A 22,732-nucleotide genomic window follows, 5' to 3' on the forward strand; every position below is an offset into this window, starting at 1 on the left:
AAGTGAAATATCTAAAGACCCTAAAAATAGTGGTTTCAATGAGATCTGAGACAATTCAGGGCAGTGACTTTCTAGCCATAATTTGATCTACTCACTTTGAATATGTAAATTATCTTAAAGGGGTTTCAAGTATTACACGTCTGTGACTTTATGAATGGTGCTTTTTCATGTAATTCCCCTCCTATGTTCTCTTGTTCTTTGACTTTTCCTTTAAAACTCAGCTAAAGCATTGCCTCCTCTGGGAATTCTTCTCTGATTCTAGTTTGGCTGATATCTTCCTACACTGTGACCCTTAGCATTGTGTGAATATTTTTATAACGGTACTTATTACCCTAGAATTGCCTGATCCTTCCCTATGTAGCAAATCACTGAGGGTAGGCAACTATCTCTTACTCAATTTGGTAATCACGATGTCTATGACACATTTGGCCCAAAGACATACTCTGTAAACATTCTATTAATTGAATGAACAAATAAAATATAAATTTTAATACATTTAAAAGTTTTCCTGCTTGCTTTGTAGGTCAAGTGCTTTTAATATCTGAAGTCAGCATCTCTAAAGATTACATGGAATTATGGAACAATGTGACTTACTTTGTCCTCTTGGGCCTCACACAGAATCCAAAGGAGCGGAAAGTCCTTTCAGTTATGTTCTTATTGTTCTACATTTTGACCATGGTGGGCAACATGCTCATTGTTGTGACCATGACTGTCAGTAAGACCCTGGACTCCCCAATGTACCTTTTTCTTGCTAGCCTGTCAATAATGGATGTCATGTATTCCTTTTCCATTACCCCCAGATTGATTTCAGACTTATTCTTTGGGGAAAATACCATATCTTTCCAATCTTGTATGATACAGCTCTTTACAGAGCACTTTTCTGCTGGATCAGGGGTATTTCTTCTGTTGGTGATGGCCTATGACCGCTATGTGGCCATCTGTAAGCCTTTGCATTATTTGGTCATCATGAGGCAATGGATGTGTATTGTGCTGCTAGTAGTGTGTTGGATTGGTGGTTTTCTGCACTTGGTAATTCAACTTGCCACTATTTATGGGCTCCCGTTCTGTGGCCCCAATGTCATTGATCACTTTATGTGTGACATGTATCCTTTATTGAAACTCATCTGTACTGATGCCTATGTCACTGGTTTGTTAGTTGCAGCCAATGGAGGACTGATCTGCACTATTGTGTTTCTGCTCTTACTCATCTCTTATGGTGTCATCTTGCACTCCCTAAAGAACCTTAGTCAGGAAGGAAGGCAGAGAGCCTTCCAGACCTGTGGTTACGATGTCACTGTGGTGGTCTTCTTCTTTGTTCCTTGTATTTTCATGTATGTGAGACCTGCTAAGACCTTCCCCATTGACAAATCATTGAGCGTTTTATACAATTATAACCCCCATACTGAACCCATTAATCTACACTCTGAGGAATTTAGAGATGACAAATGCTGTGAAGACACTCTGGAGAAGAAATGCCATATCTTACAGTAAATAAGTGCATCGTCTACCATGAAGAGAGTCATTTGACATTAGGGTCCAATCCTTTGAATGCAGAAGTCTTCTTAAATCTGATTCTGACTTTCTTTTCTTCAAAGAATTTGATAATTATAGTTAAGGAAAGAACAATGTGATTGTGTTATTAATTACTGTTTCTCTCCCTGCTAGAATGTAAGGTCTGTAATGACTTGTTTATCACTTTACCTAGAAAGCTGCAATGCCTATATAGCAAGGTGTCAATAATATATAATGAAGTAATGAGGACATTTTTATACAGTTACCTTAATTTTTAATCAATTTATGCACTTCTCATTTTTACTACTTTCTGAGACTTACTATTATTTCTCTTTAGATAACTTGTCATTTAAGTTAATTCTTATTATTATAGTATTTAAAATATTTAATGCTGCATACTCTGTCTTCTCTATGAAATTTCAGTTGCATTATATACAACATTTTAGTGTAATATTTCTAGTTTTCTAAGAAAAATTGAAGTGTGATTGATAATAATGAGTAGTAAAAATGAAAACCATACAAAATGGGATAAAATATAGAATACATTTTCTATTTACCTCTCAGGATAGTCTCCAGTCCTCTTCCCCAGAGGCAGTCACTTAATCTGTTTCTTAAGATTCATCAGGTAATAATCTTTGCAAATGCAAATGAATTCAAATATATTTGTGGTTTTTTTTCTGTGTATGTAAACGTTTACTTTTACTGTGAGACATCTTGAAGATATTTCCATAGCTGTCCATATAGGTCTAACTCTTAGTTTTTCTCATATCGTATAATACTTCTTTATAAATATGTACTAAAATTACATGTATTTATCTCTCTTCATGTTGTCCCTCATCTTTTCCTATGACAAATAATTTTGGAATAAATATATGTTTTTGAATATATGCAAGTATGAATTCCTTGAAGTGAAACTGTCATATAAGTGTTTGAATCAGTGGTCAGATACTGTATGTATATGAAATGTTGGTATTCATAGTTGTTGCCAACCTGCCATTCCTGAAGTTATAGTAACTGCTGCACTCCTGCTCACCATCTAGGAGAATACTTCTGTCCACATTCTCAACAACCAGTACCTGATAAATATTTATGGCATATGACAATCTGATTAAAGTTATTTTATTTCATTTTTTATACTTTAATGAAAATCTTTTTGATATCATTGAGTTTGAGCATCTTTTCACGTTTGATATAATTTGTATTTCTTTTTCTACTAATTGTCTGTTAATATCTTAAACCTATTTTATTCAATTGTTGATCTTTTACATACTGATTTTTATGAGTTAATTATGTACTAAAAATGAGTCTTTTTACTATTGTATATGTCCTTATTATTTTTCTGGCTTATGTTACAATTTTGACATTTTTATACTATGTAGAATGCTTTTGGCATGTAAAATTTTTTTCTTTACTTATTGTATTTAATTTGTTTTTCGTTTTGGTATCTTGCTGAAAAATTGATTTGAAATCCTGACTATTGTATTCTAAAGTCCTGTAAGTATTTGGATCAAATTCAGGACACTTCTATTTTTTTGATCTCTTTATTCAGGTATCAATTGACACACAATATTATTGATTGGATATATAACACATTTCGATATGTGGTAGGTTTAGCAGTCCCTCATTACTATTCTTTTTCAGAGTTATGTCTAGTCTTGCATATGTATGTTTCAAAATTAAGTTTAAAATAAAATAATAAGTTTAAGTTTAAATAAGAAAATATGTTTAAAATTAAAGTAAGTTTACAATTAAAATGAGTTTAAAGTAGTTTAGTAACAAAACAAAGTTCAGTTATTGTTTTCAATAAGATTCAATTTAAGAAGATTAATTTAGGAAGAGTTTATATATTTAGAATACTGAAAAGAATTGATCTTTTCATTTAACAAGTCATCTTTTATACCCTTGGGCAGTGCTTCCATTTCCTGCCTGTGTTACTTATCCCTTATAGCTAGCTGCTGTTCTTCACCCATGACCCCTAAAATGCTAGCTGACTCCTTAACTGGAAGAAAAATCATCTCTTCCATGAATTGCATGACTCAAGTCTTTGAAGAGCATCTTTTGGTGCTGCTGAGATCATCCTACCCATGGTGGATGCCAATGACCATTGTGTGGCCATCTGCAAACCCCTGTACAATGAAATCATCATGAGTGACAGGGATGTGCCTTCCTCTTTTGAGTGGTATGAGCCAGAGGCTTTGTCCTTGCAGCTATTCAGATCCTCTCCACAGTCTGGCTGCCTGTCTGTGGCTTCAGTGTCATAGACCATTCGTGTATGACTAAAACCTTCTGTCAAAACTCATCTGTATGGGTGACACTCATACCCTTGATCTCTTTGTTGCTGTCAACGGTGGGTTCATCTGCCTGTTAACGTTTTTCCTCTGAATCATCGCCTATGTGATCAGCTTGTACTCTCTAAAGACCTATAGCTTGGAGGGGAGATGCAACGCTCTCTCCACCTGTGTCTCTAACATTGCCGTCATCATCTTAGTCTTTGTGCCTTGCATATTTATATGTTTGCTCCCAGTCACCACCTTCTCCATTGATAAAACTGTGGCTTGTTAAATATGTTATAACTCCCATGTTAAATATGTTAAACATACACACTCAGAAATTTAGTGGTGAAGAATGCTATGAGAAAGTTCTGGAGTAAAACAGTGACTTTGAGAAATAATCATAACAATGTAAAATGACTCTATCCTTTAAATGGAGAAGAGAAAATAAGATAATTTATACAGTTCTCGGGCCAAATGAAGACTATTTGTCAAAAGTATGTTGATGTCATCATATAGGCCCCCCTTCAAGGAAACATCCAAGAAGGAAATTATTTATCATTGTAAAAATATCCTATGTGGATTTATGTAGTTCCCAATTTGTTGTCGAACTTTAACGTAATATCAAAATTAGTTAGGGTTCTTGGAAAAAGGCAGATTATTATGACACAGGAATAGAGATTTAAATTAGTAGTTTTGTTGTTGTATTGACATATGTATGTTTTAAATAAATTACCCAGATGTATCTGAAGTCAATGATCTTTGCACACATTTTAAGCTATTTTGCTGTAGTTTATGTTCACATCCTCAGCCTATTAATGCAGTCATCTTCGTCCTTAAATTTATTTTTAAAATTTTGGTAAAATATACATAAAATTTACAATTTTAACCATTTTTAAGTGTTGTGTTCAGTGGCATTAAGATAATTCACATTGTTATGCACACATCACCATCATCTATCTCCAGAACATTTTCATCTTCCCAAATTGAAACTCCACATCCGTTAAACAATAATTCCCTGTTCTCCTCTCTGAGCCCCAGGCAACCAACATTCTACTTTCTGTTGATGAGCTTGACTACTCTACGTACCACGTGTAAGTGAAATGATACAATCTTTGTCCTTCTGTGACTGCCTTATTTGACTTAGCACAATGTATTGTAGATTAATCTATGTTGTAACATGTGTTAAGATTTCCTTCCTTTTCAAGGTTGAATAATATTCCACTGTTTGCATATATCACATTTTGTTTATACATTTGTCTGTCAGTAGACAGTTCAGTTGCCTCTATGTCATGGCTATTGTGAATAATACTGCCAAGAAAATTGGTGTAGAAATAGCAAGGCTTTTGAGTCTTTGCTTTCCATTATTTCGGATATATATGCAAAAGTAGAAATGATGAATCATATGATAATTCTTTGTTTTAATTTTTGAGGAACTACTGTAACATTTTCCACAGCAGCTACACCATTTTACATTCCCACCAGCAACGCACCACTGCTCCAGTTTCTGCACATTCTCTCTTACGTGTGCTTTCTGTTTTTTTTTTAATAATATCTATCCTAATTGGTGTTAAGCTGTATTTTATTATGGTTTTGATTTGCATTTCTCTAATGATTAGTGATGTTAAGCATTCTTTCTTGTACTTACTGGTTACTTACGTATCTTCTTTGGAGAATGTCAATTCAAATTCTTTGCTCATTTTTAATCCATTTTTTTGGTTTTTTGTTGTTGAGAAGCAGAGGTTCTTTGTATATTCTGTATATTCAAATTTTATCAGATGTATTATTTGCAACACACATCTCCTTAAACTTATCCAATATCACATTGTACCATGTTACCTATGTTTCAGACACAATGGCTTCGTTTTTGCCCTAAGGCCTTTTCACTAGCTCTTCTTTATTCCTAAAATGCTTGTCTTCTCGAGGTCCACATAACTGGCTCATTATCGTTACTCAGTCTTCACTCCAACTGCCACCTTCTACGAGAGGTCTCTCCTAACTATCCACTTAAAGCCATCCTCCTTCTCCTTGAGTTAACGTCTATCAAACAACTCTGTTAATTTTCTCCATAGCATTTTCACAATCTGATTTATCTGTTTCTTATTTCTCTCTTCCAAGTAGTATATAAACTCCGTAGAAGTAGAGGCATTACTTTTTTCATTCACTACCATATCTCTAAGCTTCTAGAACAGAGATTGACACAGAATAAATGCTTCATAAATATTTACTCAATAAATTGCCATCATCTCCATGTAACACTTATTAGAATAAGCATGTTTGTAAAAAGATGGCTTGTTACCTGGAATCATTCTGAAATTGATGACATTCCACCTTGGTGATAAATTGAAATGGAAAATTTCAGATTAGTTTGGTATATATCAGGATCCTTATCTGAAGAGACAGAATCATATCTAGAGAGATTAAGAAGAAGGGACTTACTATATGAAGTTATAGCATAAAGAATCTTTGTAAGGGCTAGAATCACAAATTCTAGGCAGAGTGACAAGGAGCAGTTTGCAGAAGCACACCTGACAGGACTGGAATGCTACAGGAGATGCTGCCTCTGCTGACACCGTGACCATGCTGGCACTGGCTAACTGCAAATGTGCCATCACTGCCTTGACTTGGAACTCCATTGACACTGTTGATTACGTGCCAGAACCTAGCCTCAAATAACTAATTCCAATTTAAAGACTTGCACAGATAATCCTTGTTGGCAGAACCCAAGTCACATGTCTGCATTTGATTGTCAAGGAGATCTGGAAAATGTAGTCCTTTGGATTTTACGTCAGGAGAGTGGATACTACATCCTCTGGGACAGTAACAAAATGTCTGAGAGCATTCAAAGACTTTGTGCAGCCACACACCTTTTATTTTCACTACAGCTAGGGATGGAGTCTTGTGTAAAGTGTTTTATTTTATCTGGTAGATAGTTGTCCCTGTTTCTGTTTGTCCTACATGTAAGAAAGAAGGGAGACACAAAGGACCACAAGTAATTTTGTTAGCAGAAAAAATATTGATAGTGTAGAGAGCTATTGATACATTGATTTAATTTCTACTGAACATCTACTCTGTAAGCATTGTGCTTAGAGCTCAAACAGAAACAAAAATAACTGATATTTCTTAACCTTCCCAGGATAGTATTTTGTACCAATTGTAAAAAAGCTCTTCTATCTAAACTTTGAAATATTTTAGATGGAAGATTTCCCTAATTAAAAAAAAAATTGTCTAAGTTATTTACTCTCACATTAAAAGACTTTAAATAAAATCCGGATTCCTCACTAAGCTCTGTGCTGCCCTGATGAGTACGGTCCCTAGTCATCTCTTCAATTTCAGTTTGTTTTCTTCTCTCCCTTCCCTATTACCTCCACGTATACTGACCTTTCAGTGTCTTGAACTTGCTAAGCTCTTTTCAACATTGAAACTCTACATGTAACAATGCTTCCCATTGAAGCAACTTCCTCTTCTTTGGGTTTTAGCTCAAACATAACCTTTAGGAGAGGCCTTCTCTGATTACATTTTCCGTAGTAGAATTCTCTGTCTTATTTTCTTTCACAGTACCCTGTTTGTTGTCTTATAAGCACTGATTAAGACTATAATTACTTTATTAAAAAGTCCCCTTATTTATCATCTGTCTCTATCTAAGAGCATAAGGTAAATGCAGGCAGGGTCTTTTTCATGACTTTTTCCACGTTTTTTTAGTTCTGTGTCTTCACTCATAGCACAGTTCCTGGCATAAAATGCAGGCTCTATTTTTTTTAAATAACTAAAAATTGGATAAATAATTAGTTATTTTATCTAAATTGGTGATAAAATTTTTAATGTATCTAACCACACTTCAAGGCAGAATAAATTGAGTATTAAATAAAAGGAAAGAAACACTTGTTATGGCAAATGAGGGAATACTTGATAAATTAATCTTCACTGGATCAAAATGACTCAGCAGATATTTTACTCTTGACTGCCAATAGTACCACAGTGGTTCGCAAGCTATTTTTTCTCCACGTTACATCTTTTTGATCCTAATTGTGTGATTTGGCCTGGTAGTATGTTTACGTATAGATGTAGTTTTAAATTTTGTGGCAAATCCCAGTGAATTTAATTAAGCTAGAATTAATCTTGGATATATTCCAATTCCAGGACTCAATGATAAATGTGGTTAGAAGGAATAAAATGACCACTGATCTTTGCCCCTGTTGGGAAGATGATATCCTCTTAAGGACTGACATAAATGTATAAGGAGGTACATTGTTAGCTTTAAAGTACGACGTAAATAAAAGCACAAGAATGTCTCTCAAAATCTCAAGTCAAATAGTCTGGCTATACCAACATGGTACAATGAGAAGGGCTAAACAATTGAGTGGTATTTTTCTATTTTGAAGTTAGTAGGAAAGAAGTCACTCCAGAAAAATTTCCCGGGGAAATGGCTGAGTGCTATCTTCTTATGTTAACATAGGATTTGCTTGCCTTTTTGTTAAATTATCATAGCAAGGTAAATTTGTTTTTCTGTGTGTACCATGGAATTCCTATTAAATAATCTACAGTGCAAATGAAAACAATCTTCTAAATAATCAGAAGACTCCATGGAGAAAATGGACAGACAGCTGAATGTAACAAAATATATCCTCAAGTTATAATGTGGCTTTTTGTCCTCTGTTGTCATACTGGAGAATGAAGAATTCCAGGTCCCTATGAGTTAGTTAAAAAGTCTTCCTTCAGCTTGTGAACAAGCCTCCACAAGGTAAGAGTAACAGTAAACAGCGGGAACCAGGCTTCACAGTTGTGTGAATTTCTTCATTTTGTAAGAAATTAAACAACTTTGAAATAAATCAAACTTAGATTCCAAACCTGGTTTTCTCACTTAAAAATATATGACCTTTGGGAAATTAATTAGATGTTCTGAGCCTCAGTATCTTCAACTGGGAAATGGGGATTACAGTTCTTGTTACCATAAATATTAAATGTGATACATTAAATTGTGAGTACATGATTGGAATCCACTGTAGGAGTTTTGAGCAGTGGAGTGATATAATCACAATCATATCTAAAAAGTGCTGCTTCAGGAGAGGAAATTATTGGAGGATAGAGTTTTAAATTGGAGAAACTTGGTAGGAGGTGACTGCAGTGGGCCAGGAAGGAAATGGGTATTGGGGAATGATCAAATTTGTGATATATTGGAAAGCAGAGTCAACACGATTTGTTAAGGTCTCACTAAGTAATTTGAGAGCAATAAAAGAGTGAAGGATGCTGTCAGATTTATTGTCTGAACAATGACATGATGGTGGTACCATTTAATGAGATGAGGAACACCTATGTTTATCACGGAAAATGAAAAATCTACTTCTATAAATACTAAATTGACAGACAATTGAAGATGTCCAAAATTGGAGAGGTAGCATATCCAAATCTGAAAATTAGGGGAGAGATAGGGGCTAGAGACCCCAAATTGAAGTGCTTCAGAATTTATTTGTCACAGAAAAGTAGAATACCCATCTAAAGATCCTAAGAAAGAGGTCTCGATGAGGTTGGAGACAATCCAGGACAATGACCTTCCATTCATAATTTGATTACTCATTTTGAGTATGCAAATTGTCTTAAATGAGCGTCAAGTATTACACATTTGTAACTTTACAAATGGTGCACCTTTTCATAGGATTCCCTTCTCATCTTCTCGTGTTCTTTCACTTTTCCTATTAAACACAGCTAAAGCATTGCTTCCTCTGGGAAGCCTTGTCTGATTCCATTTGATTGATATATTCCTGCATTGTAATCCTTAGCATCGTGTGACTATTTTAATAATGGCACTTATTACATTGACGTGGATTTTACTGATCTCTCATTATGCATCATATCACCGAGGGTAGGGAACTATGTGTTATTCAACTTGGTAATCACGATGTGACACATTTGACGCAGATATTCTATACACATTCTTTTAATTGAATGAATAAATAAAAGATTAAAATTATAATGCATTGAAAAGTTTTCCCCCTTGTTTTGTAGGTAAACTGCTTCTAATCTCTGAAGTCAGCACCTATAAAGACTAGATGGAACCGTGGAACAATGTGACTTACTTTATCCTCTTGGGCCTCACGCAGAATCCAAAGGAGCAGAGAGTCCTTTTTGTTATGTTTTTACTCTTTTACATTTTGACCATGGTGGGCAACATGCTCATTGTTCTGACTATGATGGTCAGTAAGACCCTGGACTCCCCCATGTACTTTTTTCTAGCTAGTCTGTCATTAATGGATGTCCTTTATTCCTCTTCCATTTCCCCCAGATTGATTTCAGACTTGTTCTTTGGGGAAAATACTATATCCTTCAAGTCTTGTATGACCCAGCTCTTTACAGAGCATTTTTTTGGTGCATCAGAGATCTTTCTTCTGTTGGTGATGGCCTATGACTGCTATGTGGCCATCTGTAAGCCCTTGCATTATTTGGTTATCATGAGGCAGCGGGTTTGTGTTGTGCTATTGGTAGTGTCCTGGGTTGGGGGTTTTCTGCACTCAGTAATTCAGCTTAGCACTATTTATGGGCTCCCATTCTGTGGTCCCAATGTCATTGATCACTTTATGTGTGACATGTACCCCTTATTGAAACTCATCTGTACTGACACCTATCTCATTGGCATCTTAATTGTGGCCAATGGAGGACTGATCTGCACTATTGTGTTTCTGCTCTTACTCATCTCTTATGGTGTCATCTTGCACTCTCTAAAGAACCTTAGTCAGGAGGGGAGGTGGAAAGCCCTCCAGACCTGTGGTTCTCACATCACTGTTGTTGTCTTCTTCTTTGTTCCCTGTATTTTCATGTATGTAAGACCTGCAGAGACCTTTCCCATTGACAAATCATTGAGCGTGTTTTATACACTTATAACTCCCATGATGAACCCATTAATCTATACTCTGAGAAATTCAGAAATGACTAGTGCTATGAAGAAGCTCTGGAGAAAAAAAGTCATATCAACCAATAAGTAAGTGCATCATCTATCCTGAAAAAATAATTTGACATTACGGCTATCTCCTTTGAGTGTGAAAGTCTTCATAAATCTGATGCCAACTTTCATTTTCTCCAAAGGATTTATAATTATAACTACAGGATGAACTATATCTTTGTGCTCTTAATAAAAATCTCTCTGCTAGAATGTAAGTTGTATAATATCTTGTTTATTACCACACCTAGAAAAGTGAAATGCATGTACAATAGGGAGTCAACAAATAATACATAATGAATTAGTCAATGAAATTTTTATCATTACACTAATTTTTCATTAATTTCTGCATGTCTTTGTGTTACTTTCTTTTTCCTTCTTAGCTTTGTTATTAGTCGGATGCTTGTCTTTTATCTTCTTTTATTGTACTAGTTAGAATATCCAGTGATTTATAGAATATTTTCTTTTTTCAATTTCATTGCATTATATATGAAATTTTTAGTGTAATGTTTTACCTTTTTAAATAACATATTGAGGGGCCGGCCCCATGGAGTAGCGGTTAAGTGCGCACACTCAGCTGCTGGCGCCCCGGGTTCAGATCCCGGGTGCGCACCAATGCGCTGCTTGTCAGGCCATGCTGTGGCGGCATCCCACGTAAAGTGGAGGAAGATGGGCATGGATGTTAGCTCAGGGCCAGTCTTCCTCAGCAAAAAGAGGAGGATTGGCATGGTTGTTAGCTCAGGGCTGATCTTCCTCACACACACAAAAAAAATTGAAAGTGTAATAGATGATAATAAATTTTAAAAATAGAATCCATGCTAAATGGTAATACTGTAGAATAAACCTCCTACTCATCCCTCACCAAATTCTCCCCGTTCTTCCAGATGCAATCACTGAACTCTGTAAGATTCTTCTTGCAAACAAAAGCATATTTTCATATACATGTTTGAGTTTATGTCTCTGTGTGTAAATTTTGAGTTTTACTACTCAGCCTCTTGAAGATCTTGCCATAGCAGTCTATATAGATTGATGTCATTCTCAATTTCTTCATATTGCTTAATACTCCTTTATCAAGATACTCTAAAATTAATGTATTTAGTTCTCTTCATGTTTCTCTCAGTCATTTTCTATGACAAATTATGCTGCAATGAAGTCTTTATGAAATTTTGTAAGTATGAGTTCCTAGAAGTGGGATTGTTGAGTCAATTGGTATATGTACTTACAACACTGATGTTCAGAGTTATTGCCAAAATGCCATCCAGGAGCTTGTGCTGAACTACACTAGTGCCTTCAGGCTGTACAATGCCTGTTGACCACATTCTCAGCAGTCAGTGCTTGATAAACATTTATAGTATTTGACAATCTGATTAAAGAAATTGTGTTGCACTTATATACTTTAATCGACATTCAATAAATATAATTGAATTTGAGCATCTATTCCCATGTTTAAAATGACCTGTATTGCTTTTTTGTGAATTGTCTTTCAATGAATTTACCTATTTTATTTGATTGCTGATCTTTTCCATACTGATTTTTATGATTTAATTATACACTAAGGAAATTATCTCTTTTACCATGTATGTGTAATTATTATTTTTCAGCTCTTGATTCGTTTTGATGTTTTTATACTATGTAGAATATTTTTGGCTGTGTAGAAATATTTTTATGTTTACAAAATCAAATGTCTCAATATATTCTTTGGCCTTTATGTCATTTAGACTTTCTCTATTTCAGTGTTATCAAAATATTCTTTCCACATTTTTTAACATATAATTTTTTTAATCTTTTTGTGGTTTTATATTTTATGTTTAAATTTTTGCTCCCTCTACGTTTTATTTGGATGTAAGGAGTTAAGATTACATTTTAATTATTTTTCTCTATGGTCATTTTTATAGATGCATAATTATTCTCCCCACTGCTTAGATATGCCAACTTTGTATTCTAAAATACAGCATATGTTTGGATCCAATACAAGGCTCCATTATCTTCCGTTGATCTCTTTAATCCTGTGCCATTTAACAGAGGATGTAATGGCATTTGATTTATAACACACTTTGACATCTGAGAAGTTTAGCACTCCTTCATTACTATTCCTTATCAGGACAATGTCTATTCTTGCATATTAATGTTTTAAAATTAAATTTCAATAAGTTAATCTAGTAAAAACTAAATTTAGTTAGTATTTTCAATAAGATTTGATTTAGAAAGAGTTTATATCTTTAGAGAATTGAGAATTCTTATCCACAACCTGAGTAGGACTTTTCACTTAACAAATCTTTTTTTATGTTCATATAGATCTAGTATGTTTCTTTGTAAATTTAGTCTTTTTGAGTTTCTTTTTTATGGTGCTCTTGTAAATAGGATCTTATCTTCTATTATATTTTCTGAGTGTCTGTTTTTTCAATGTAGGAAATCTGCTGTTTTATTTATTACTTTTTAATAATATATAATCTTCACAGTACATCATTTATCCTTTTTTAGTCTAAGTTCTGCCAGTTTTGGCAAATACATACAGTTTATGTAACCACCGTCACAATCAATATACAGAGTGTTTCATCACAAAAAATACTTCCTCATGTACCTTTGTAGGCATCTTTTCCCCTCACCTCCAGATCCCGTCAAACACTGATCCATTTCTATCCCTATAGTTTTGTCTTTTCCAAAGTGTCATATATATTGAATCATATAGTATGTAGTCTTTGTTTCTCCCAGATTTATTGAGGTATAATTGGCAAGTTAAAATTGTATATATTTAGTATGTACAATGTGATGATTTGATATATATATATAGTGAAATGATTACCACAATCAAGCTAATTGACACATGCATCACCTCATATTATTACGATTTTTTTTGTAAGACTTAAAATCTACTTTCCTATCAAATTTCAAGTATACAATACACTAGTATTAACTATAGCCACCATGCTGTGTATTAGAACCCCCAGGACTTATTTATCTTCCAACTGGAAGGTTTTACCCTTTCAGCAATATCTCCCATTTCCCCCACCCTCCAGTCCCTAGCAATCAACATTCTAGTCTCTGCTTCTATGAGTTTGACTTTTTTAGATTCCACATATAAGTGAGATCTTACAGTATTTTTCTTTCTGTATCTGGTTTATTTCTCTTGAGGTCCTCCAAATTCATCCATGTCCCAAAAGGCTGAATTTGCTTCATTTTTAATGCTGAATAATATTTCATTGTTTCATTCATTGGTCAAGAAATGGGGCACATATAAACCTAATGAACATTCAGGTTGTTTTCATATCTTGGCTGTAGTGAATAATGTTCAGTGAACATGGGAGTGCAGACATTTCTTTGAGATACTGATATCATTTCCTTTGGATATATATCCAGAAGTGGGATTGCTGGATAATGTGGTAGTTCTATTTTTAATTATTTTTGGTACTGTTTTCCATAGTGCTTGCACCAATTTACATTCCCACCAACAGTGTACAAGTGTTGCAACTTTTCTACATCCTTGCCAACACATCTCTTTTACAAGGGCATTGATTTCACTTGTGAAGGCTCAGCACTCATGATCTAATCATCTCCCAGAGGCTTCACCGCCTAATGCTGTCAATGGACATTAGGATTTCAGCATATGAATTTTGGGTTACTCGAACAGTAAAACCATAGCAAGGGTTCAATTTTATTCTTTTGCATGTGGATATCCAGTTTTCCCAACACAATGAGGATACTTTCCTTTCCCTATGGTGTATTCTGGCCCCTTTTCAAAGACCAGTTGACTGTATATTCATGAGTTTGTTTCTGAGCTTTCTATTCTGTTCCATTGGTCTGTGCATCTGATTTTATGCTGATGCTATACTGTTTCGATTACTATAGTTTTGTAATATATTTTTAAATCAAAAAGTGTGATGTCTCCAGCTCTATTCTTCTTTCTCAAGATTGCTTTGGCTAGTTGAGATCTTTTGTGGTTCCAAGGATTTTATGATTGATTTTCTCTATTCCTGTGAAAAATGTCGTTGGAATTTTGATACGGATTGTATTGCATGTGTAGATTGCTTTGGACAGTATGGACATTTTAACAATATTTATTCTTTCAATCCATGAACATGGGATATCTTTCATTTATTTGTGCCTTTAATTTCTTTCATCAATGTTATATATATATATTTGTTGTTGTTGTTGTTGTTAGGGAAGATCGACCCTGAGCTAACATCTGTTGCCAATCTTCCTCTTTTTGCTGAGGAAGATTGGCTCTTAGCTAACATCTGTGCCCATCTTCCTCTATTTGGTATGTGGGATGCTGCCACAGCATGGCTTAATGAGCAGTGTATAGGCCTGTGCCCAGGATCCAAACCCACGAACCTTGGGCCGCTGAAGCAGAGCATGCGGACTTAACCACTACGCCACCGGACCGGACCCAATGTTATATACCCTTCAGTGTACGACTGTTTCACCACCTTGGTTAAATTTATTCTTAAATATTTTATTATTTTTTGATGCTGTTGTAAGTGAGATTATCTTAATTTTGTTTTTGGATAGGTCGCTCTTAGTATATATAATATACTAATTTATTTATTTGTTGAATTCATTGATTTTGTTTATTAGTTCTAAGAGTTTTTGATGGAGTCTTTAGGGTTTTCTATATTTAAGATCATGTCCGGTATGTAATCTTTTAAATTTGGCTTCTTTCTCTCAGTATAGGCATTTGAGATTTACGCATATTATTTTGTTCATCAATAGTCCATTCTTTTTATTGCTGACTAGTATTCCCTTTTATAGATGTATCACAGTTTGTTTATCCTTTTCTCAATTAAGACATATTTTGATTTTTTCCAGATATTTGAATTTATAAATAAAAGTACTATAAATATTCATGTATAGAATTTTGTGTGAATGTAAGTTCTCATTACACTTGGATAAATACCCAGGAGTGGGAGAGCTGGGTTTTATGGTAAGTGTGTGTTTGATTTCATAAAACACTTTCAAACTGTTTTCCAAAGTATAGTACATGGTTTTCCTACTAGCAATAAATGATATTTTTAGGTTTTTTCCACCTTTGTCAGAACTTGGTATTGTCAAGTTTTGTATTTTAGCCATTCTTATAGGTCATTAGTAATATCTTGTGATTTTAATTTGCATTTCCTGAATGACTAATAATGTTGAGCATTTTTCCTGTGCTTTTTTGCCATTCATGTATCTTCCTTGGTGAAATTTCTGTTCAATTCTTTTGACAATTTTATACTAAGTTCTTCATTATTATTGAAAGTTGAGAGTACTTTATATATTCTGAAAGGAAGTTCTTTATCAGATATGTGATTTGCAAATATTTTCTACCAGTCTGTGAATTGTCTTTTCATTTTCTTTAAAATACCCTCTGAAGAGCAGATTTTCTCAGTTTTAGTGGAGCCCCATTTATCATTTTTTTCTTTTGCATAACACTTTTATTGTCACATCTAGGAAATTTTTGGCTAACCCAACATCATAAAGATTTTCTCTGATGTTCCCTTTTAGAAGTTTTATATTTTATATTTATATATGTTCATATATATATAAATATAAAATATAAAAATTTTATTTATATTTTTAGGTTTAACATTTAGCTCTATGAGCATTTTTGATTATAGTTTATTTATGGCTTGAGGTATTGATCAAGGTTCATTTTTTACAAATAGATATCCAATTATTGCAGCACCATTCATTGAAAAGACTATCATTTATACAATGAATTACCTCTAGCACTTGTCATAAATCATCAAATGTGTGGTTCTGTTTCTAGACTATTCTATTTCATTGATCTACAGGTGTAACTTTCTCCGATACTGCACTTTGTATTAAGTCTAGAAAGCAGGTAGTGTGAGTCCTTTGACTTTGTTCTTTTCAAAGTTATTTTGGCTATTCTAGTTTTCTTGCCTTTCTATACAAATTTTTTAATCAGCTTGTCAATTTCTACCTAAAAAAAACTGTAGTGGGATTTTGTTTAGAATTGCATTGAATCTGTAGATCAATTTGAGGAAATTTGAATTTTAACAATAATGAGTCTTCCAGTTCATGACTATGGTACATGTCTCCACATATTTCATTTTCCTTTGATATTTATCATCAGTATTTTGTAGTTGTAGCACACTACAGCACATATTTATAAGTTTTATAAGTTTATAAATCTTATAAATGTTTATAAAATTTATGTTTCCTCTTTTCACTTGAGGAAGATTGTCCCTGAGCTAACGTCTGTGCCAATCTCCCTCTATTTTTGTATGTGGTCACCACCACAGCATGGCTTGATAAGCAGTATGTAGGTCTGTGCCTGGGATCCAAACTTATGAACCCCAGGACGCTAAAGCAGAGCATGGGAACTGAACCACTATGCCACCAGGCCATCCCCTATATGATTAATTTCTGACCATATACCCTGTGACTTTACTAAACTCACTTATTCGTACTAGTAGCTGTTTCTGTAGATTCTTTGAGATTTTTCTAGGTCTATAACGATTTTGTCTGTGAATAAGAACATTTTGATTCCATCCTTTCCAATATGATGCATTTTATTTCTTTTTCTTGCCTTATGGCTTCAGTTAGGACCTACATCTGGTGTTGAACATGAGTGGTGAGAAAGGCCATCTTTTTCTTGTTCATGATCTTGGGATGAAAGCATTTGTGTTTTTGTGATTAAGCATGATGTTAGCTATAGGGCTTTGGAGATGCCTGGTATCACACTGGGGGAGTTATCTTCTATTTTTAATCTGCCAAAGGCTTTTTATCATAACCAGGAGTTGAATTTTGTCTCAGTATTTTTTGCATCTCTTGAGATAACCATATGATTTTACTCTTTTAGTCTGTTGATATGGTGAATTACATACATTGATTTTTTATTTATTTGTTTATTTATTTATTTTTTTTGCCAAATAAAATCATCTTTAATTTCCAGCCATGTAGAGTACACTATTGTATGTTATCGTATACATATAGGATGTGTTCAAGACCCAGGTGCATGATTTATTAACTTGCTATTCCATTGGATCTCACAGGCCTCACATACATAGATGTCCATCACGCAGATCTGTATATTTTATTTATTTATTTATTTTTATAAATTTTTTGTTTATTGCAGTAACATTGGTTTATAACATTGTAAAAATTTCAGGTGTACATCATTGTACTTCGATTTCTGCATGGACTACATCAGGTTCACCACCAAAATACTAATTACAACCCATCACCACACATGCACCGAATTATCCCTTTCACCCTCCTCCCTCCCCTCTTCCCCTCTGGTAACCACCAATCCAATCTCTGTCCCTATGTGTTTGTTTATTGTTGTTATTATCTACTACTTAATGAAGGAAATCATACGGTATTTGACCTTCTCCCTCTGACCTATTTCACTTTGCATTATACCCTCAATGTCCATCCATGTTGTCACAAATGCCTGGATTTCATTGTTTCTTATGGCTGAGTAGTATTCCATTGTGTATATATACCACATCTTCTTTATCCATTCGTCCCTTGATGAGCACTTAGGTTGCTTCCAAGTCTTGGCTATTGTGAATAACGCTGCAATGAACACAGGGGTGCATGTACCTTTGCAAATTGGTGTTTTCAAGTTCTTTGGATAAATACCCAACAGTGGAATAGCTGGATCATATGGTAGTTCTATCCTTGATTTTTTGAGGAATCTCCATACTGTTTTCCATAGTGGCTGCACCAGTTTGCACTCCCACCAGCAGTTACATACATTGATTTTCAAATATTGAATCAGCCTTGCATTCCCAGGATAAATCCCATTTGGTCATCATGAATAATTTTGATTTGCTAGAATTTTGTTGAGCATTTTTGCATCTGTGTTCGTGTAAGAATTTGCCCTTTTCTTTTAAGCTCTTTGTCTAGTTTTGGTGTCAAGGTAACTCTGGCCTCCTAAACTGATTTGGGAAGTGTTTTATACTCTTCTATATTCTGGAAGAATTTCTATAGCATTGATATTATTTCTTCCTTAAGTATTTAGTAAAATTCATGGATGAGATGATCTACCTCTGGATTTTACTTTGTTGAAAGGATTTTTACTGTAAATTCAAGTTCTTTTATAGCAAAAGGGAGATTCATGTTGTCTTGTTCTTTTGGAGGGAACTTTGGCAGCTTGTGTGCTGCAAAGAATTTTCCCTCTAAGTTGTCACGTTTATGAACATAGAGCTGTCCATCGTATTTCTGCATTTTCCTTTTAATGTCTGTGGGTTTCTATTATGTCTTCTTTTTCATTCCTGATATTTGTAATTTCTATGTTTTCTCTTTTTATTTCTAGATCAGTCTTGCTAGAAGTTTATCAATTTTATTGATTTCTTTGAGGAATTGGCTCTTCATCTCGTCTGTTTTTCTCCATCTTTTTTCTGTTTTCAATTTCATTGATTTGTGCTCTTCAATATTTCTTTTGTTTTCTTTGCTTGGATTTAATTTGTTCTTTTTTCTTCAGTTTTTTAGCTAAGTACTTAGGTAATTGGTTTAAGATGCTCCTTCTTTTCTGATGTATGCATTTAATGCTGGTTTACAAAACTAAGACCTGAGTAATTGTAACTTACGTCTGTTTTAGCTGCATCCCACAGATTTTGAAATGCTGCTTTTTTTATATTTAATTAATTTAAAATGTTTTTGAATTTCACTTTTGATTTCTTATTTGGCCTTGGTTTATTTATAAATTTGTGTTTAATTTCCAAATATTTGATGATTTTTCCTGATATTTTTCTGATTTCTAGTTCAATTTCATTAATATCCAAGAATATAATATGTATGATTTGAATCCTTTTACATTTGTTTTTTATGGCCCAGAACATAATTTGTCTTAGGGAATGTTCCATGTTCACTTGACGAGAATGTATATTCTGTTTGTCATTTAACTTCCAAATATTTGGGAGGTTTTATAGATGTTTTTGTTACTGATTTTGCATTTAATTTCTTTTTTGCTAAGGAATAAAGAATTCTTAAAAATTCATCATTTGTTAGGCACAATATGGTTTATCTTGGTGAATGGTGAATATTACATATGAACTTGGAGAAAATGTGTATTCTGTTGTTTTTGTCGTTAAGGTCAAATTGGTTAATAGTGTTATTCAGTACCATTCATCTCCTTACTGATTGTTGACATTTATATTGATTAATGGGACAAAGGAGTTGAATTCATCATTTACAATTGTGGATTTGTTTATTTTGCTTTTATTTCTATTATTTTCTGCTGCATGAATTTTGAATTTCTCATGTTAAGTGAATACACTTTTAAGGTTGTTATATGTTTTTGGTGAATTGACTCCTTTATCATTATGTTATAGTTCTCTGTATTCCTATTAATATTTATTTTTCTGAGGTCTGCTTTTCAAGATACGCCTGCTCACTTTTGATCAGTGTTTGCATGGTATAATGTTGTCCATTCGTTCACTTTGGCATATCTATGTCTTTATATTTCAATTGATTTTTTTTGTAGACAGCAAGCATATTAGGTCTTGCTTTCTATCCAACCTGAAAATCTTTGTCTTTTATTTCCTGTGTTTAGATCATATATGTGTGTGTATATATATATATATATATATTTGTTTTTTGTGAGGATGATCAGCCCTGAGCTAAGATCCGATGCCAATTCTCCTCTGTTTGCTGAGAAAGACCGGCCCTGGGCTAACATCCGTGCCCATCTTCCTCTACTTTATATGGGATGCCACCACAGCATGGCTTGACAAGCGGTGCGTGGGTGCACCCAGGATCCGAACTCCAGGTCGCCGCAGTGGAGCACATGCACTTAACCCCTGCACCACCGGGCCAGCACCCTAGACCATATGTATCTAATAGAATTATTGATTCCATTTTCTCAAAGTGGTCTCTTTACCACTTTGTTGTAAGTTGTTGTAAAGTTGTTTATATCATCATACAAACAAGATCCAGTCATGTATTTGTTTGCTATTCTCCTAGGTCACTTTTATTTTATAATATTCACCTCTCTCATTTTAATATAATTTAGTGATTTAATCTATTTTTTCATTCTCAAATGGTCCATTTAATGGGATACCAGGTCACTTGTCTTATAGAATACTCAAAAGTTTAAAATAGTTTGAGTTCAGATTCTAGTATCGTTTAAGTCATTCCTTACTTTTTGGTACTTCCTATGAGTTAGTAGTAGCTATAACTAAAGGCTTGAATGGGTTCAAGTTCAACTTTTTTTTAGCACTAAGTCTTCACAGGTGGTGTGATTACTTCCTTTTACATCATAGCAGAAGGTACATGTTGATATTAAGTTTGAACTGTAGGTTCAGGTTGTCAGTCTTGTTTCTCTGTTATAAAGTTCTCCATTAACCTGAAACCGATAGTTTCCATATCCACTGGTTATATTGCCTATATCTATTACATCATTAGGAGTTTTAAAATGGTGCTATTGTGATTCTAGTATTTCTTCTTTTATTAACTGGATTTCTTATTTAAAAAAGGAGTTTCCCTCATACTTTACTCACTTCCCTGACAGAAAGTTCATACAGGAAAGAGAAAATATATTCTTAATTATTTCACTTTATTTAACAAATTTCAGAGTAATGATTTGGTGTCCTAGTGGCTTTCAGTAGTGACCAATGGGTTTAGTATCTCATGTATTGGATATAGTTTAATTCCTTGTACTCATCCATTTTACTGCACAGTTGATTTACCTTAGCCTAGTGAGAACCCTTTCAAATGTGTCCTCTGTGTCTTTTTGACATGGCTATGTTAGTGTTTGAGAGCTTTCTTGTTTTCTTACACCACAAGATATCCAGCCTCATCTTTTACGTTTTCTGCACTGTGCCTGGAATTAACTATTTTTCTAAAGAGTCCTGATTCTTTATAGTGATGAATCATTTCTAGAGATTACAACCCGAGTATTAGTTTTTGTATTGCTATTAGATTTTCTTATTTCTAGGCATTTTCAGTGAGTAGGGCTAAAATAAATATTATTAGAGAGAATTTAAAATGTGACTTTCCATATTGATGTTTTTATTAACTTATTTGATTTACAATATGACAAATCTTAGTTCATTAATCTATTGCAATATTACTGATTTATTTTATCCTATAGTATACCTATATAATTTTAAAGTAACAATAATAATATTACTACTAAAATATGACTACTACTCAAAGCAGTTTAAGATTTCTTTGCAGTTCTTTTTGCCTATAGAATATATTCCAGTAGTGATTTACTGTTAGAATATTGGGCTCAAAATTTACTTAAGATATCCATTTTTCTCTGTTGTTATGCCACCAACCTTATGTAAGTTATACTCACTTGTTCATTTGTTTTTTTTTCAAATTTTAGGACTTGCTTCTTTTTCTCTTTCTGTTTTTCCAGGTACGTAATTGTATCATTTGCACTATCTTCTGCCTTTCTTCCTTTCCAGATTCTAATGCTTGTAATTTATTTCTCTTGTGGAGGTACACCCTTGGCTGCTACACCCAGCATAATATCAAATAATGCTGGTAGTAGCTGAAATTTCCTGCAATTTGTATTGTAGTGAGTTTTTAAATATCAAGAATGGTGCTATTTTTCAAAATGCCTTTGCAGCCGTCATTGAGATAATTGCATTATTTTCTCATTAAATATATTAATGTGATTAGTATTTATATTATAGTATTTTATTGCAATGGATCATATTTGCATTTGTGGAATAAACTTTGCTATGTCAGTGTTATATATTTTTTTATATTGCTGGATTCTGTCAGAACTTTTTAAAATAATTTCTGCATGGATTTTCATAAGTTACAATACATACAGACATTCCATGTCTCTCTGTCACACTTAAGGCTTTCTTTCATTCTTAATGTTAGCACTTTTGACTAGCTAACACACTATTATTTTACTTAAAAATTTTGTGTATTATCTGTTCTCCCATTAGAATGTAAGCTCACTGTTGGATCCTTAGCACTTATGATAGTGCCAGGCACAGTAAATAGTTGAGTGAATGCCTTATAGAGAGAATAGGAGTTTTACTTTTTAAAATAATCTACTTCCTTAAACAATTTAAGCAGCATTGGGATGATGTTCTCTTTCAAGGTT

At 33.8% G+C, this 22,732-nt stretch overlaps 2 protein-coding genes across 2 annotated transcripts; both read left to right on the top strand.

Moving 5' to 3' along the window:
• The first annotated feature begins 567 nt into the window (after positions 1-567).
• On the top strand, positions 568-1,491 carry LOC131395693 (olfactory receptor 4A47-like). The gene has a single exon (XM_058527534.1). It carries the CDS (start codon positions 568-570, stop codon positions 1,489-1,491), a length of 924 nt encoding a protein of 307 aa, XP_058383517.1.
• Positions 1,492-9,814: 8,323 nt separating this feature from the next.
• Positions 9,815-10,759, top strand: LOC131395694 (olfactory receptor 4A47-like). Its single transcript, XM_058527535.1, has one exon. The coding sequence runs from the start codon at positions 9,830-9,832 to the stop codon at positions 10,757-10,759; it is 930 nt and encodes a 309-aa protein (XP_058383518.1). The 5' UTR covers positions 9,815-9,829.
• The last annotated feature ends 11,973 nt before the right edge of the window (positions 10,760-22,732 follow it).

The sequence above is a fragment of the Diceros bicornis genome, chromosome 31 (assembly GCF_020826845.1).
Source record: "Diceros bicornis minor isolate mBicDic1 chromosome 31, mDicBic1.mat.cur, whole genome shotgun sequence".
Classification (NCBI taxonomy): Eukaryota; Metazoa; Chordata; class Mammalia; order Perissodactyla; family Rhinocerotidae; genus Diceros; species Diceros bicornis.